We start from the raw sequence: 14,633 nt of genomic DNA, 5'->3' as shown, positions 1-14,633 counted from the left end.
ATGCTCAAATAAATTGGTTAGTCTCTAAGGTGCCATAAGTACTCCTTTTCTTACTACTGTAATAGTCTTTGTACAAAATATGCCTTGTAAGGTATCATTTGAAAACTAGTAACTTGCTGGTCAGTAATATCATGGTGAAATGTGTGTAGCAATTATATGCAAAGTTATGAGTTCCCCCTGAATGCTGACAGTGGCACATGTTCAAACTCACGTAGTCCTGATTAGGCAAAACTTGTCAAGCAGGCCTATCTTAAACAAAGGAATGTGTGCCTATCTCAATTTACATATAAAGTCTTGAGACAGCCAGGAGACCAGGCAAATCTGCAGTTTAGCACAGCCCCTCTCTGGTCTGGACTGCACCCTGGAATGTCATATCTAGTCAGATGCAGGGCAAACCTCAGCCTTCTAAGAGCGCCTCTCTGAATGAGGGAGCTCCATCTTCATAGCCCTTCCATGCTTGACTTTGTTGTCGAGCTGCCCATCACTGACATGGTGGTCTCTCTGGTCTGAACAGACTGAGCATCCCGCTCCAAAATTTGTTTCATTCAAGCTGCCCAAGAGCCAGCAGATGGAACTGGCTTTTAGTTACAACTGACCTGGGCTGAGTTTGCACCAGCTACCTAGAGGAGAAAGGCACTGGGATACAGAGCCTCCTTCCTGCACCATTCAGGCTCTCTGCATCTCCTTCACCCTGCAGCAGGGCTAGCATGGCAGCTGAAGCCCTAAAGCACTCACTTGACTCCAGAGGAGTGACTAGCATCTCTCGTCACCGACTCAATCCAACCAGCCCAACTGTGTCTGCCGTGGTGGTGTAGCTGTGTCAGCCCCAGGATATTAGACAGACACGGTGGGATAATATCAGGTAATATCTTTTATTGGATCAACTTCTCTTGGTGAGAGAAACGAGCTTTCAAGCTACAGGGAGGAAGAGCTCTGCATAGCTCGAAAGCTCGTCTCTCTCACCAACAGAAGTTAGACTGATAAAAGAGATTACCTCACGCACCTCGTCTCTCTGAGCCCCGGTAACACATTCAAATGCTGTGGTTGCTCTTCTTGGGCCTCTGAGCAGAGTCAGTTCTCACCCTTCAGTTTATGTGGCAGAAAATAGTGCAGGTACGATGGAAACCTATTAGAGAGATCCGCTAGATAGGCAGGTTACATGGATTCCGTCAGACACAGCTGATCGCTGTAGCTGGGGTCCGTGACAACACCAGCTCTTTCTTTTTACAACAGTCCTTCCCACATTGCAGCTGATATGGAACAATTCACTGGCAGAAATTTTTCTACCTTTCCCAGGCAATCTAAGTCCACCTATCTAATGCACTACACAATTTCCATTATCCAAATGGAAAAACTTTGATGGTGGCTGGTGTTGAATTTCAGGGGATTAGCTTGAATGATTGGTTTGGGCTCTGCAATTTTGATTGCAGCTCTCCCCAGGATAAGTCAACTCAACCAAGAGCAAATTCTACTATAATTTATTGGGAAGGAGGGGGGATTTTATAAATCAGAACTCCAAAGAACTGACCTCAGGGAAACTGTGAGAGGCTTTCACCCTCAGCCCCGCTGCAAACAAGCTGCCCCAAATGCACAGAAAGGGTAGTTAGGGTCTCTCCAGAACCCTTTCGGGGTTAGACAGACCACACTGAGACAGACTATTTCCCCATGCACAGCACTTTCCCTTCCCCTTCAGATCGTGACACTCTTAGACCAAGTGTGTTTTCCACCAGCTTCATCCCCAGGGCTCATTATCCCCCAGTAGCTTCACTCAGAGGTTATTTATCCCTCCATGGAACCATCATTTGGCTGGCTTGTTTTCTGAATGCCAGTCTTGAGATTGGGTGATGAGGAGATGGGCAGGCGGGGGCATCCCTAGCATTCCCTGCTGGGACAGGGCCATGGCAGCTGGGATGGGAAATACCTTTGTGCAGGGTCGCTGGGGTCTGGATTTTGGGGGCCCCTGGCGTCGTGCTCTCCCTTCTCTCTGAGCCTCACAGCTTGGAGGCATGTGGGACGGAGAAAGAAGCAACTTCTTCAGCTAAAAAAGAGAAGTGTTGAGAAAAAGAATGGGAATTTCAGCGCGAACAGCGATCGATCGCGTGCTAACCTCTACTGCACACATGTGAGGGGGGTTCAGTGATATCCAGTCACTGAAGCCAAGAGCCACAAACCATTGGTGTGCCTGCATCTGCTCTTGGCTCAGGCTGGGGATGTCAGCTGTAAGGGTCATAGAACCAAGAAAGAAAGAATTTCACGCCTCTCTGCATGCAACTTGGCTGCAGGTAAAGAACGTTATAGCCTGTGAAAGTGCTTTATGTCTTCAGAACACTTTACAAGCATTGACACATTGCTGCTCATAACACCCCTGTAGCTTTGCAAGATGGGGAAAGGCTGCCCAAAGAGGTGAATTTGCTTGCCCAAAACCACACTGCATTGTACACCATGCCACGTCCTATTATAGTCACTCAAACTGCTGGGGCATTTAAATAACCCACCAAAACAATTTTGTCCTTTTCAGATGGTGATTTTAGTTCTATGTATGCGTCTGATTTGGGCAGCTCACATGAGTCCTCATGCAAGGATTATTTGGCAGTAACGATCCAAAGGGGCTTGAATTAATCAATCAGCTTGCAAAGTGTTTTGAAACTGTATAAAGCTCTGTGTAAGTGTCAAGTATTTATTGGTGATCTCCCCCAAGGTGACTCTGATGTGAATTCCACTGTAATCCCATCAAGAGGGTCTGGTGACAACAGCTGAGCTGGAATTTCCTTAGGTTACACAGCATCATGGCATACACATTTCGGATCACAGGGTTAGCATATTCTTCTGTCCAAAACATTTTTTAAAAAACATTCCATGTTCCACACGCGTAGCGCTAGTCCTGAAGCTTAGATCAATAGCAAGGCGACTGCTTAGGCTCTGTGGGAATGTACAGAAGTGCAATATCTAGGGCTTGGTCTTCAAAGATGGCCTGCAAATTTAGGGGCCCCTTTAAGACCAGGCCCATGACAATGGTTATTGAAGTGGGAGGTTCACCCAACAGCATTTCTGCTATCTTGGTTGGGTTCTGCAGTGAAATTTCAACAGGGGTTGCCCAGTGGCTTAATTGTGCACTTCCCATTATAATAAGTATAAGTGCTCTCCCCCTGCAACGTATACATCCTATATATACACATACACATTGTGTGTGATATATACACCCCCACACACGCACTTTAGTGTGAAGTGGAAATGCACGCTTTCACCACTAGATGCCGCAATGCACTTTTATATAAACCATGCCTTTCCGTCATTACACAGCAGAGAGGTAAGGGGGTCCCCCCCATGGACTGAGTGCTCTGGCTGGTGAGTGAGCTACAGACTCAGCTCAGTTATATCAGACCAGCAGGGATGCTCTTATATATGGCCCAGCAAGCTTTGTACCACCTGGCAGCAATGCCAGGGCTCTCCTGCTCAAGCTGTGAGTGAAGCTGGGTTCCAAGGAGTGGAAGCACAAAGCACAGGATTCATGGAAAAGACTTGGAGGTGGGATTGGAAGCCAGAAACCTCACAAAGCCACAGAGAGGCCTCCTTTAGGGCAGGCGTCTTCAGCCCACACCCTGAAAGGGAGGGAGAAATATCAGGCTATGGATAGAGGTTTGGGGATCAGGGGAAATGGCTGGGTACTGCTCCCAGGTGCTCTACTGGGATGCAGTGGAATGATGGGGAGCTCTGGGATGGAGTGGAGGTAGGAATGAGCCACAATGAGATCCCGTTAGCCCAACCGTGGTGGGGTTCACATGAAGTGAGGCCCCAGTCCAAATCCCCCCTGGTTTGGGGAGCTGGAAAATGGATTATGCCCATCTGCTAACACCCACTGCCCTTGGCACACAGCAGCAATCAGCTTGTTCCCATGAGGATGGTGATGGAGGTGACAGTGATGGCACGGCACATGTATACGTATACAATACAGGTATATGCTTTGTATCGACGGTTAAGAGTTTTAAGCCTATAATGAAAAGATTCAGACCTTTGCTTCCTATCATACCCATGCAGCCGGCTTATCAGAGGCTCATCCAAATCCACCTTAAACAGTAGGAAGTGGGTTCTTACTAGAGACAGCTCATCAACCTCAGGGGCCAAAGGTGGCCCCCCCGGGGTGGGGGCGACTGGTTTGGGGGAAGGGGCTGGCGAGGCACAGGTGTGGTTGGGCACATCCCTTTCTTCCATAGTGCGGAAGGCAGCCAGGCCAATGTCATCTTCCTGTATTTCATCCAGTGTTTCGGTGAGGGCCGCCAGCAGTGCTTCATTCTCACTGTCTATTATCTGAAATGCAAGAGAGATTTGCACGCAGCAGTGAGAGCCAGCAGACATTTCCATTACAGGCTACCTCGAGGGGGCATAACTACAGCTCCCACAAGCTGCCCCACCATATTATTTAAAGGGGTCTCATTCTTCCCGCGCTGATGCCAGGTTTGCATCTGTCCTACTCCACTGACTTCAGCAAGACTGCTCCCGATTTGCCCCAGGGTGCAAGCAGAATCAGGCCCAAGAGCGGCTGGAATCTGGTCCATTTTATGCCAATTTATGGTGCCCTTCCGATTCCCAGCAAGTTGCCACGGCTGGCCTCAGCAGCTCCAAGTGTAGGTGCCCTACAGTAGCCAGTTTGAGAGATCCTGGCCTACTCAACCATCAGTGAACACTCACTTCCAAGTGAATGCTGTTAAATTAATTTACTTGGGCTTGGTGCACGGAAAGCTCACTCCTTGAACAGACTGATGCATTCTTTCTGGATTCACTGCACATCTCTGAACAGGCATATTATTTCTCTACTGGGGGTGGGGGGGTGTGGTTTAAGTTGCAAGAGCTTGGCTGTATCCTTCCGAATCAAACTTGCACAAGTGTCTTTACAAAAAAACCCACCGCCCAACTCAATCCCCCCTTTAAATCAGCAGCTGCTGAGCAGCTTCCTCTCCAACTAACTTCCACCCTTCCCGTTTTGGGTGTATTTTAGACACTCTGAAAACAGAGAAGGACACACAGTGATTTGTTCTTTCCTCAATTTGTGGGCAGCTGGCATGAAACTGTGGCCACAATTTCCACCTGACTCGCTCTCTTGCTTCCGACCAGCACCGGAGCTAAGAGGGGTGGGGAGGAGGAGCACACAGCAAAATGCGAGAAGGGTATGGGGAGGGCTTAGGCTCAGGGCTGTGCAATGGAAGGGAGTCTGTGACCCCCTCCCCTCGGATCCGGGGGAGCGCAGGAATGGCACTTGCATGATGGCAGCATTGCCACTGCTGGCCTTTTTGGTAAGCACTGTTTAATTCTTAAAGCCCCGATGAGTGGAATCAGTCTCTCAGCTTTTAATGAAAACTAAGGCAGTTTCTAGCCTTTGCGGTTGTAGGAAAAGGTTGAAAATGAGACTGGCATGAATGCTAAAGGCTCAGAAATCAGAAAGCAAGGAGAAAGAACCCAATATGTATTATTATTTTGTAAACTCAAGATTTTTAAGCCACTCTCATGCTTTTGGCTCCTGCCTCATGATTTCTGAATGCCTGGGGGTGGTAATACCGGGATTGACTTGAGGCTGTACTGTCACATGTCATGACACTGTGTCACGCTGCATGCAGATATTTTGAAGAGAAAGATGCTGTCATTGGCTCTAGGGAAACGAAGAGGGCAAGCCTATTAAACTCTGACCTGATCTGCACAAGAGACCTGATAGGGCCGCAGACTTTTCCACCACAGCTCTGCTGAGACACCTTAGTCCTGACCTGCTATTCCAGACCTGAACTCCCACACTCCACTCCGCTGATGCACCTCAATCCCAACCTACAGCCTTGACCCCCAACTATTCCAGTCTGGACTCCCCACACAGCTCTGCTGAGGCCCCTGCCCTGTTGTAACTACCATCATTTCAACCATATTGCCAAAGGCCAAAATTGGGGCAAAACCTTAGAATGCTGGACATAAGAAAAGGAATAAGTGCAGTGACCCGGATTTACTTCTTCAGGAGGATTCATTTCCATGGGATTATTTACTGTAGCATTCCTGATATAAATAACTGGCAGTAATAAGTAGGATAACTGCAGCTCTGCATGTAGCACAGGGATAAATCTGGGTCTACAATGAGGCCCAAATGTACATTAGCACCTGCTAATGAGAATTAAAACACTCTTTTCTTCAATCCGCTAACCCTGTTAGAAGTTTCTACACCAAGACCCAGGAAAAAGGCACCAGGATGCTCCATTTTGGGCTGCTGTGCATAGAAGTTCAGTGGGATACATTTCACTGTGTCCTGCTCACTGCTAACGGGCCTGTCTCTTATATTTCTGTTCTGTTTATCTTTTCCCCAGGAAGTTCAGTGGAAAATATGCATCTCGTGATGAAGGCCTGTCAGCTGCACTGGAGCCTTTTCAAGCACAGCAGAAGCGCAGTTTAAAGGCCAGAACGTTAGCACTGTTCTGGTTCAGTTCAGAAATATTGGGGCTTTTTAAAAGTCTCCAAAAAATGTAACCAGTGCCAAGATCCACAACTGGCTGCTTACAGGCACCAATGAGCTGGACTCCAATATAGGCCCGTCGCTAAGTGGCAGAAGAAGAGTCAAGGCTTCTCTCTGTGTGCGACCATCACCTAGGGGAAAGGGGACATTTCCTTGCCAGTCCAGAGGCGATGGGGCATGTCAAGGCCACAGCTACAAGAGGAAGCTGTGGCACTGACATGTATTCAGTATTCTTGCCAGCAAGTTAAAGAAGTATGGGCTGGATGAATGGACTATAAGGTGGATAGAAAGCTGGCTAGATTGTCAGGCTCAATGGGTAGTGATCAATGGCTCCATGTCTAGTTGGCAGCCGGTATCAAGTGGAGTGCCCCAAGGGTCAGTCCTGGGGCCGGTTTTGTTCAATATCTTCATAAATGATCTGGAGGATGGTGTGGATTGCACTCTCAGCAAGTTTGCAGATGACACTAAACTGGGAGGAGAAGTAGATACGCTGGAGGGTAGCGATAGGATACAGAGGGACCTAGACAAATTGGAGGATTGGGCCAAAAGAAATCTGATGAGGTTCAACAAGAACAAGTGCAGAGTCCTGCACTTAGGACGGAAGAATCCAATGCACAGCTACAGACTAGGGACCGAATGGCTTGGCAGCAGTTCTGCAGAAAAGGACCTAGGGGTTACAGTGGACGAGAAGCTGGATATGAGTCAACAGTGTGCCCTTGTTGCCAAGAAGGCCAATGGCATTTTGGGATGTATAAGTAGGTGCGTTGCCAGCAGATCAAGGGATGTGATCGTTCCCCTCTATTCGACATTGGTGAGGCCTCATCTGGAGTACTGTGTCCAGTTTTGGGCCCCACACTACAAGAAGGATGTAGAAAAATTGGAAAGAGTGCAGCGGAGGGCAACAAAAATGATTAGGGGACTGGAACACATGAGTTATGAGGAGAGGCTGAGGGAACTGGGGATGTTTAGTCTACGGAAGAGAAGAATGAGGGGGGATTTGATAGCTGCTTTCAACTACCAGAAAGGGGGTTCCAAAGAGGATGGCTCTAGACTGTTCTCAGTGGTGGCTGATGACAGAACAAGTAGTAATGGTCTCAAGTTGCAGTGGGGGAGGTTTAGGTTGGATATTAGGAAAAACTTTTTCACGACGAGGGTGGTGAAACACTGGAATGCGTTACCTAGGGAGGTGGTGGAATCTTCTTCCTTAGAAGTTTTTAAGGTCAGCCTTGACAAAGCCCTGGCTGGGATGATTTAATTGGGGATTGGTCCTGCTTTGAGCAGGGGGTTGAACTAGATGACGTCCTGAGGTCCCTTCCAACCCTGATATTCTATGATTCTATGAAGGATGGTCCAGCAGTTAGAGCATTAGCCTAGGACTTGGAAGCCCCAAGTTTAATTCCCTGCTCAACCACAGACTCCCTGGGTGACCTTGGGCAAGTCCCTTAGTCTCTCTGTGCCTCAGTTCCCCCTCTGTACAATGGAGATAATAGCCCTGCCCTAAGTCTCAGGGGTTTGGGGAGGCGCTCAGATACTTTGGTAATGGGGACCATATAAGTACCTTAGCTATCTAGATAGACAGACAGGTATTTACAGAAGGGAGGGGACCTGCTGCCCATTTCTGCCTTTCCCCCCATTCTGTTAGTACTTGTAACCTACCACCATGTTCCTCCTAAAGTGCCTAGAGGTGTTGCCTGCGGTGGTGCCAGATGCTTCTGCGGGAGACACAGCCAGTGTGTCCAAAGAGCTCGCAATCCCCCTCTAGCTACACACCAGATCCAACCAATGGGCCAGCTGGTCTCTTGTCCCACCTCCAGCAGTGGCTATCTCTGATGCTTCAGGAAAAAGTGCCCTTACTCCATGCAGTCCTGTGATTCCTTCCCACCTCTTGTGTCGATTACTAGACGCCCTGCCGAATGAGGTTTGAGTACCTTTTCTTAGCACGTCACTGCAAATGTCAGTGCTGATGACAAAAGCAATCCATTCTTTTTTTTTTTAAATCCAGCAATTGACTCTATGGCTTTCTGTGACTCTCACATGCAAATTCCCTGCCTCTTAAAGGGGCCACCCCACTGACTTGTTTTAAAAGCACCAACTCTGTTTTTTCTATTGCAAACTAGTGTATATGCACTAGAGAGACCAGAAGCAGGACGCTGGACCAGCATGCCCCTTGCACTGGAAGATCAGATCCAGAGATGAATTTGTGTGTCTGTAAGAAGCACCTCAAATGTCAGTGAAGTCTGGATTTGGATCTGATTCTGGATCCAAACTTGGTGACTTGGGTCCAGCTCTACTTTGTAAGCAAGGTGTTTGTTTACAACCATCAGTCTGGTGCGCCTACCCACCTAACCCCCGTTTATATACCCACAGGCACAGACACACACAGGGACAAAGATAAAGCTTAGCACTAATACTGCATTGCCCAACAATAGACCTCAAAGCCTTCTGGATGGGGAACACCCTTCATCTTCCCCACGTTTCAAATGGAGAGACTGAGGCAGGGAAAAGCTGCTGGCCTAAGGTCACATAGGAAGCCAGTGGCACAGCTGGGCTGCACAACCCATCTCCTGACTCCCAGCCCTGTGTCCCACCCATCCACTGCCACGCTACCTCCTGATTGCACAATAGTGGAGCGGAGTCTGGAGTGACAGTGCTGTGGGGGAGAGAGGGTGAACTAACATCCTGTGTGTGACCCATGAGTGGCCTGAGTGGGCCACTTCCTACTTGTTCATTAGACAATCCAGAGCGCCTCCCCCCAAATGCAGATCAGCGATGAACATGATGCTCGCATGTCTGTTCAGAGCGCAATTCATTGAGAGGGAGTCTCTGCTATAAATAAACGTGTGCGCAGAATGCAGAGGTGATGCTGAAGCTGGAGAGTCAGATAAAAGGGAAGCTGTCTTCTGCATGCTGGAAATTAACATTCCTGTGCCACCCCGCTCTGTGCTGCTGCTGAGCCTCTTAGGAACCACAGCAGCCACCCACCCCAGCACAACCTGTCAGCCCTAAAATCAAACAGGACGCACCAGGCACTACGCTGTAATTTCCTTTTAATAATACATCACAGGAGAGTTGGTTCAGCAGCCCTCTTCTATTCTTCCACCGCCTCATTATAGCCTTACTCCGCTTGCCCCATTTAGAAACGGAGTACCAATTAATGCAGCGCTAATCAGCTGGGGAAGAGAGACTAATAGCCCGGACCCCCTCCCCTCCTCATCCCGCCACCTGTCCTCTGCTTCCCCATGCTGATCTAGGAGAAGGAAGGAGATGAGGCGATGTTACCTGGGGAGAAGCCCACAGGAGGCCCCGTCCTGAACCTCAGCTGCCTTGGCTTCAATGGGCTGGATATGCAGCACTGGGCAGTGACTTTGTGCGTCCGTGTAGTGAGGTGTGTGCACATGGGCTGGGTGCCCTGTGCTGGCTCCCCGTGCTGCAGGGGAATGTGTGTTTGGAGGGGGGGGGAAGGGGGAGGTGGGGTGTGCTGCAGTCCAGCACAGCCGCCTTCCTGCAGTTCAACACGGTTTGCATTGTTCTTGACTGGCAGGGGCTGGACGGGCAGTTTGGGGAGTGGGAAATCTGTTCTCGGTGACTGCGCTCCTCAGAGAGAACCTGCTCCAAAGCCCCCTGGAATAAATGGGAGGCTTTCCACTGACATCAGTGGGACCTGGATAGGGTCCATAGTGAATAGCCAGGACAGACTAACCCCAGATCGCTCAGTCTTTACTGCTCTTCAATGGCTAGGCTAGGGGACAACACAGCATTCCCTCCCCCTTCCCAGAGGCGGCTTCCTCCTTTCAGTGGACTGAAGGGACAATATCAGTGCCCTGTACTTGTAGGTGGGGGGCAGGGGAGGAGAGGGAGACCAGGAGGAAAGATTCGCCCCAGAGTGAAAGCGCCGCTTGGTGGCCTCTGCCTTGGGCCAGGGAGCTGCATGGCACACAGTACCTGAAGGAGCTCGGAGTCATCTGTGCTGTACTGGCTGGACTCGGTCTCTGAGTGCTCGGCACACCACTGCAGCTCGCTGAAGCAGCTGGCAGAGTCAAAGTCACTGGCATCCAATGGGGACAGGTCAATCTCAGGGAAATCAGAGTAAAGGTGCTCCTCGCCAGACACCTCATACTGTGAAGAGACAAGAGGGGGTGAGCCCAGCCATCCTCTCCTCCACCTGCCAGCACCAGGAAAGCCTGATACAGCAGCCAAAGCCCAGGGTCTCATAAAATGCCTGTCTGTTACATGCGGGTTGAGTTGCACCTGACTCAGGGTACCGAAACGTTGCCCAACCATGGGCCGCATTGGCAACTTACCAGGAGCCCAAAAACCAAACCACATCTGCTTAAAATGAGCAGATTTCAACAGACTTCAACTTGAATGTAGAGATGTGGCCTGCAGACTTCAGCTCCCAGCATGCACTGCTCCATCTCTAGTCAAGGGCCTGATATAATCACAGAGCATTGCACGCTGGGAGCTGTAGTATTGATGCGCTACCCCCAATATTAAAGTTGAGAGCAGCAGAGGGAAGCATTACTGAGTATTATGGGTCATATTTACCCCAGGAGCAGCTTATTGGCATATGGCCAAGTTTGGAACAATTCCATGGCAGTGAGGTAGCACAGGGGATTCTCTTCATTGAGAACTTTGCCACTCAATTGGGAGTGCCCACATCATTTCAAGTTCACATCAGAAACTTTGGAAAGCTGCCCTACAAGGCTGCAATTCAAAAACTGCCACAAAACTGTGTTCCAGTATCCATGTGTCAGAAGCTCCAGCTCAGGATCTGCCAGTGTCACAACGGGGTGCTTTTGCAAGGGAATACCTTGGTCTCCTCTAGCGAGCACAAGCTCAAAACCATACAGGCCAGATGCTGGCAAAGCAGCAGTCTACGCTCTTCAGGGAAACTTAAGCCACTCCAGCCTTTGGTTACATCCTGCAGACAGCCAGGGCTAATCCCACTGCCCTGATAAGTCAGCAACTAGAGAGGAGAGCAAGAGGCTTACAGGGCACATAAGACAGCCCTGCTCTGGGCAAGGCTTCTGAGTGGGTGGTTTCACAGCTAGACAAGCCAGCCCTTCCGTCTCCCAAACCCATCTTCTGGCCCCTCTGCTCTTCCACATCCTCCCACCTGTCATGTGATTTAAACTCTGTAACCCCAGCCATCACTGTATCACCTCCAAATTATCCAACCTCCAGTGACAATCCTGTCGAGTCAGTTTCACATTCCCCCTGCAGCTGAATCACTGAGGAAGGCAACACGGACTCTTAATTCCCCATCTCTCTTTCCATTGTGTCCAACACAGCACACACACACACACACACACATACTCTCAAAAAACCTAGTGTAGAGAGGAATCAATTCCTGGCGCACCCAGGCCAATTTAAGCTCTAGGAACAGAGCTAAAAATATCCATGTAATCACGAAAAGCAGCTGAGACCTGCCCCGTTTCCACCTCCTTCCCGATGGCTGCCTTGCTGCAAAGCCACACGGCTCTCTGAGGGGCAGAACATACGACTGCGTTACACACCGGCACCATGGACGCAAAAGTGGCCAAGGGCAAGGCCCCCACTGACATTATGCCAATGCCCTGCCAACCAGAGAGCATGGGTATGTGATAGGTACTGGCTGTGGGGGCCAGGAATGAATGTGAAGGGGGGGATTTGTTTAAAGCAAAAAGTGATCCCCAGGCAAATGCTAATTTGAAAGTGTGTCGGACAGTTTGGGTGTCTGAGTCAATGTGCTCTAATTATTGAGTACAGAGAGGAGTCTCTTCATTCCTGACCCTCTTCTGTTCCAGCTGCAACACATACAAACACACAGAGCCCCAGACAGGGTCCTGTTCCCACTGAGGTTGCACAAAAGCCTGGCTGGCTAATACAGGGTTGGTTTGAAATTAGCACTTCGTTTGACAGCCCTGAAGGCCTCATCTCTGCACACAGAGCATGCATAGCCCCCTAGTGGAAAGCTGAGAGTCCCACACACACTGCCCATGCAAACAGGTCTGCCCCCTACACTGGGGTGAGTGTCTGTCAGACTCCATGGCCCATTCATACTCTGATCCTGCCTCTTCTAAAGTCGAGGGCCCAACTCCCACTGACTTCAACGGAGCAGGCTCTCAGTTCTTCCCTTCTGAGCCGAGGTCAACAACTCCTTTCATGTCACTCACCACAAGTCATTAATTGGTTAATAGTTTGTCTGCCTCTACTAATGGCCGGGGCAGGATTTGAATCTGGAGGCGAAAGGTGTGACACAATTCTAGCTGTTACTGGCCAATTTGTGGGTGTTTTCTGAAGAATGGGGAAGCAAGTTTATTTATATAGTGACTGCATTTCAGATCAGACAAACATTTGAGCATCCGAGAGGCTGTGAAGAGAGAAAAAACATCCCAGGAGCTGCATTAAAGTGCCCTAAATAATCTTTTCACGATTCAACAAGTGGAAGTAAAATAGACTTCACAAGAAGTTACAGGAATGGAATAGACAGTTCACTCGGTTTTTTTTGTTTTGTTTTTTTTAATTGGGATTATCTGGGATAACTGGTCTAGTTTCCTGAGACTCAGGGAATGGGACTGTGTGTCCTGTCCCTATTTTCCAGGCTGGTTTAGGACACTGTTCCACAAGCAGTGAACATTAAGCCCCTCAGCTTCCTTCTCTCTTTATCAACACCACCCTCGGGGAAGGCGAAAGGAAGGGCAACTTGTCTGGAGGGTACTTGCAAGGCGAGGCAACCACGAGGAGCATTCTGAGTGGGTTTCATGTGTCTGGGAGCTGAGGCACCAGAGCCTTACAGAGAGACAGACCCTCACCGAGCACTATAACAAGGCTCTAAGTACTTTCATACAGCTGCACTCATCCTGCTCAACACAGGGCAAAATTCCAACAAGCAGCAGAGAACCTGGTTTCAAACAAGCAATGGCTCTGAAAGCATGTTCTCCATCGTCTTTCCCACTGGCAAGGCTGCATTACAATGTGTGTTTCTGTATGTAGGAAGCACACTCATGTCAAAGGATCCCAGAAGTTTTTTACAGTTACAGGGCCAACACCTACTTGCCTTGCCACCCCAGTGGCGCCAATAAGTCTGATTCAAGCAAGTAAGGCAAACAGGATTGGGCCCATTGCTAGATCTCTGGAATGCACCATCGCATCAAGAGGGACAGCCAAGCGCCAGAAGCAAACTGCATAAGAGAATGGGAAGGAGAAATGCTGACAAGGACACCAGGGCATACCCATGAAGGGCTGCAGGATCTTTCAAGTTTACCCAGGCCTGCCGGGGCTTTGGCTTTTAACTCCTCACCCGGCTGGCCTCCCATGCTGTAAATGGCCCAAATTCATTTAGAAGGACGAAGAGTCAAGTCAAACCTGTGGGTCCAGGGAATCGGAGGATTTCAAACCAGAAGCTTCGGATTTCCCCTAAGCCAACCCCTTGTAGACATACAGGGATACAGTTTCCTGCCTTTATCCTCCCCTTTCTGCATCTGCTCTCAAATGGATATGGGTTAGCTCTGGGGCACTGGTGCCCTTTGGGCCGTCAGATTCCCCCATCACCTGTTACAGTTTGGTCCTGATTTCCTTCCGTGTTTCTTGTGTCTATCCCCAAAAATGTCTATTTCCAGCAATTGCTCTGGCTCCCTCTGTCCCCCAATTCTTCCCATGGGAACAGAGGCAACTGTTTTTATTTTTAGAAATCCCCGTTTTAGATATATTTTCAATTAAAAAAGCAACAGTCTGATTCTCCTGTTCCCTTTGATATGCCACAAGGAAAAAGATCCTGAGATCACAAGGAGCAGCTGACACCTGCACTTGGGACATCTTTTGATCGTCTCTACAGATGTGACACGTACCCATTCCTAACAGAGCGGTGTAAAAATAAACTCCTGCAACCTAATGCCTCCTTGGAATGCTGAGCTGCCCTGCTGGCACTCGGAGGGGGCAGGGGGAGAGAATGAAATCAGTGTCTTGGTACTGCCATGCTGCTGCTTGAGGGACTGGCCAGCTCAGGCTAATAGGAACCACAATAACTTCGCATCCAGCTCAGGTTGGTAGTGGCCAAAAGTCATCCCCGTCTGACTGCTGGATGGAGGGACCCCATATGTGAAAAGTGGGGAGAGCCTTAGTTCAGTTCCTAGCAGATGGACGGCACAAACCACCACCACAGCTAGCACCT

General features: G+C 49.3%; 1 protein-coding gene across 3 annotated transcripts in view; it reads right to left on the bottom strand.

Moving 5' to 3' along the window:
* PPARGC1B (PPARG coactivator 1 beta) overlaps positions 1–14,633 on the bottom strand; it is a 95,590-nt gene that overhangs the window by 21,576 nt on the left and 59,381 nt on the right. Inside the window, exons 2-4 of one of the 3 annotated variants that reach the window (XM_073355846.1) lie at positions 10,424–10,597; positions 4,093–4,305; positions 1,922–2,038 (exon numbers count right to left, since the gene is read on the bottom strand). In XM_073355846.1, the coding sequence (XP_073211947.1) occupies positions 1,922–2,038; positions 4,093–4,305; positions 10,424–10,597 (504 nt within the window). Of the gene's footprint in view, positions 1–1,921; positions 2,039–4,009; positions 4,063–4,092; positions 4,306–10,423; positions 10,598–14,633 lie in introns of those variants that run through there. The other 2 variants (XM_073355847.1, XM_073355848.1) reach the window with 2 other exon arrangements.

This window comes from Lepidochelys kempii, chromosome 8 (assembly GCF_965140265.1).
Source record: "Lepidochelys kempii isolate rLepKem1 chromosome 8, rLepKem1.hap2, whole genome shotgun sequence".
NCBI lineage: Eukaryota > Metazoa > Chordata > Testudines > Cheloniidae > Lepidochelys > Lepidochelys kempii.
The sequence above is the reverse complement of the archived record's forward strand: the minus strand, read 5'-3'. Positions and strand labels throughout refer to the sequence as shown.